Raw genomic sequence first — 3,442 nt, forward strand, 5'->3', positions numbered from 1 at the left:
GCTAAGCCCGCAGGCACCAGCGTCCCACACCTGCTAAGCCCGCAGGCACCAGCGTCACACGCACGCTAAGCCCGCAGACACCAGCGTCCCACACCTGCTAAGCCCGCAGACACCAGCATCACACGCACGCTAAGCCCGCAGACACCAGCGTCCCACACACGCTAAGCCCGCAGGCACCAGCTGGTGCTCTCTTGCTCTAAGGTGTTCCTTGCTTTGGATTTGAGAACGCAAACCTACTGGTCTGGTGGCTCTGAGGTGTCTGTGATGCTCTGAGGTTCTGACATCTACAAATGTAGCCAACCACGGCAGAGCATACTCACGTGCCTCCGTGGTCTGAAAAGCATGAATGAGCTGGGAAATGGTCCTTCCTAATTCTTCCTGTGCAGGGAACAACAAAAACCCCTCAGCCCTGAAGCTCACAATAACAAACACACAGCCACTCACTCACCCACTCACCTACTCGCTCACTCATCACAGAGTCGGCTTCCAGGGGATCTCAGCTCAGTGGACTGGAGGTTTCACCCCTGCTGCAAAAGACTCCCTCTACAGCCGGGGTCAACAGCCTCTCACACGACCACGGCAGGCACTGCCCTCCTAACGGGGGCTGTGCCCTAAGCAACAGAGAGTCAAGGCCAAAAAGGGACGTGGGAGAGCAGAGGGGAGCCTTGGGACTCGCAGCCCCTAACCACGAGGAGGAGGAGAGCTGCAAAACCCCAGAGGTCCCTTGCCCTCTGCCTGCATCACTGTGCCATGCGTCACCCAGGGCACTTACTAAGAGACATTTCACAGCCCCCCTTGATCATCCAATGGGCACGGAATATGGCCCAGGAATCTGAACTTAACTAAGTACGCTCACCACCCAGGTGATTTTGAAGACCACAAAATTCACAATTTGAGAAACAATGTTTGGCAAAGGCTAGCGGGAGAAGTGCTCGTCTCGGGAGACTTGATTCAGCCATTGGCTTCCACTATTTCAGAACTCGTTTGCAACCCGGGACAAACACAAAACCCAGTTTTCACCCACAGAGCCAGTGCTGCTACAGTGCACAACTCAGTCAGTCACGTCCTCAGCAAGTGTACGACTTACTCTAACCAAAGGCCCACACCCACCAGCCATGCAGAACCGAGCATGGAGTCTATACGACCTCCCCCAGGGTCTTCGACCATATTAAAACCGGGTGGAGGAGATGCCAAACCACCCTCCCCCGCTGCTTCTGCACCCTCCTCTGCTGCTCACCCCACTCACCTGGAGGAGCAGCTTGTCCTGCATCCACATGCAATAGAACAGCCCTTTCCACACTTTCAGCAGCTCGTCATGAGTAAAACCATCTGCATCAAAACAGCAACATTTGAGTGCCAGAAAGGAAGTCACAGAAATGTGACTGTCTGAATGAGACCAAAGTCCCACTTACAGTAAAGGCAGTGGGGGGCAGAATCTGACCCTCCCTTCAAACAATCCTTCTAACCCAAAACCCGATGTGACTGTGGCTGCGCAGCTCCTCCAGGTAACTGTCACTTCATGCGCTCAGTGAAACTGACTGAGAATCTACAAGATATCAGGCAAGGTACATTTTGGAAATTCAAAACTGCGAACCTCAACCATTTCCTAAGCTGGACAGCGGCCACACAGGTTAATCTGTTGGTGATAATTCACCCAGCATTACACTGAGGGTTTCTGCACTTTTTTGTAACATATCTCAAATATTAAAAGAAGAAAATTAACTCAGGCATTCTGACTAGCAAGGAAAACAGATATAAACTTACTCAGACCAGGTGCGGTGGCTCATGTCTGTAATCCCAGCATTTTGGAATTGAGTGCTGAGGCAGAATCACAGGAGTTCAAGACCAGCTTGGACAACATAGGAAGACCCCAATTTGTATAAAAAATACAAAACTCAGCTAGTCGTGGTGGCACGGCACCTGCAGTCCCAGCCACTGGGGAGGCTGAGATGGGAGGCTCACATGAGCCTGGGAGGTAGAGGTTGCACTGAGCTGTGACCCTGCACGACAGAGTGAGGTCTTACTGAGAAAAATAATGTTTTAAAAATGTGAAACATTACTCAGTTGACATTCATGGGAGTCCTGTATGTCTGGCAGCCTGCTCCTGGAGCAGGGGTTCTCAGGCTGAGTGTGGGCAGCAGAAGCACTTGAACAGCTTCCTAAAGCAGACTGCAGGTCCTAGTTTCGCAGGGCTGCGACCCTAGAACTTGCATCTCTTTCTTCTATTTTTTAATGGAAATGGGGTCTTGCTATGTTGCCAGGTTGGACTGCTGGGCTCTTCTGATCCTCCCATCTAAGCATCCCGAGTAGCTGGGATTTCAGGCTTGGGCCACGGCGCCCAGCACAGAATGTGCATTTCTAACAAATGTCCAGGGGATGCTACCGCTGATGGGGGGCCACGCTCGGAGAACCACGGGTACCACGAACACAAACTGCACACAGTCAGAAATGCTTCCATGAGGGAAAAATGCTGGGTGCCCAAACAGCAAGGCAGCAGGAGTACCCGGTGTGCTGGAGGGAGAGACGTCTGAGCTAGGAGAGGAGTTAGGGGGCTGGGGAAGAGCGTCCTCGAAGAGGGACCAGAAGTCACTGCACTATGAGGGAAAGCGGCCGCGGGGGCCGGGGACCAGGGGCAGGCCGAGGGCCGAGAGCCGGTAGCAGCGGGAACAGGTCCGTGGGCCCCGCCTAGCCGGCACGGCCACGTGGGTGTTCCACAAAGCTCGGAGGGCCCCTGGCCCCGGCCGCCGCCGCTGAAACCCGCAACAGCCCCAGCAGGCCCGCGAGACGCCCGCCGCCCACACCCATGCCAACCTGCGGCCCGTTGAGTCCTGGCGACAATGTATTTGCGGAGCTTCCTCACCGCCCGGTCTCGGGTCACCTGCTCGTTCCCCGCCAGGCGCTGAGCCAGCTGGATCTCAGGCGGGAGCTGCACGCGCGAAACCATGACGCCGGTGGCCGACAGGCCCTGTCTCTCAGCCGCCGGTCCCAGCACACTGAACACACGCCGCCGGCGCCCGCCTCCTCCTGGCCCGGCGCGCGGCGTGACGTCACACGTCCGCGACACTGTCTAGGCGGACGCCACCGCCGCGCAGTGGCCGAGCTGCGCGACTGCAGCCCCCAGAGGCCGAAGGCGGCAGAGAGGGCGCGCGCTCCCTGCCTGTGCGCATGCGCGGAACCGTCGCCGGGGCTGCGGTTGATCGGGGTTAGGAGGCAATGCTCTCTTGTTTTTTAATCTCATTTTATTTATAAGCCCACTTGTATATTTTTCCTGAGACAGGGTCTCGCTCTGTGGCCCAGACTGGAGTGCAGTGGTGCGATCTCGGTCACTGCAGCTTCGGCCTCCCGGGCTCAAGGGATCCTCCAGCGGGAGCCTCCAGAGGAGCTGGGACCGCAGGCGCCACCGCGCTCGGCTCTAACTTTACTTTTAAAATCGTGGTGGCTG

General features: G+C 56.3%; 1 protein-coding gene across 3 annotated transcripts in view; it reads right to left on the bottom strand.

The window, feature by feature from the left end:
• RRP1 (ribosomal RNA processing 1) overlaps positions 1-3,057 on the bottom strand; it is a 16,118-nt gene extending 13,061 nt beyond the window's left edge. For 2 of the 3 annotated variants that reach the window (XM_017538545.2, XM_017538543.2), the window contains exons 1-3: positions 2,812-3,057; positions 1,247-1,329; positions 321-378 (exon numbers count right to left, since the gene is read on the bottom strand). In XM_017538545.2, the coding sequence (XP_017394034.1) occupies positions 321-378; positions 1,247-1,329; positions 2,812-2,944 (274 nt within the window). In that variant the 5' untranslated portion in view covers positions 2,945-3,057. The remainder of the gene's footprint in view (positions 1-320; positions 379-1,246; positions 1,330-2,811) is intronic. The other variant, XM_017538544.1, reaches the window with a different exon arrangement.
• Positions 3,058-3,442: the final 385 nt, after the last annotated feature.

Source organism: Cebus imitator, unplaced genomic scaffold (assembly GCF_001604975.1).
Source record: "Cebus imitator isolate Cc_AM_T3 unplaced genomic scaffold, Cebus_imitator-1.0 Scaffold112, whole genome shotgun sequence".
NCBI classification, from domain to species: Eukaryota; Metazoa; Chordata; class Mammalia; order Primates; family Cebidae; genus Cebus; species Cebus imitator.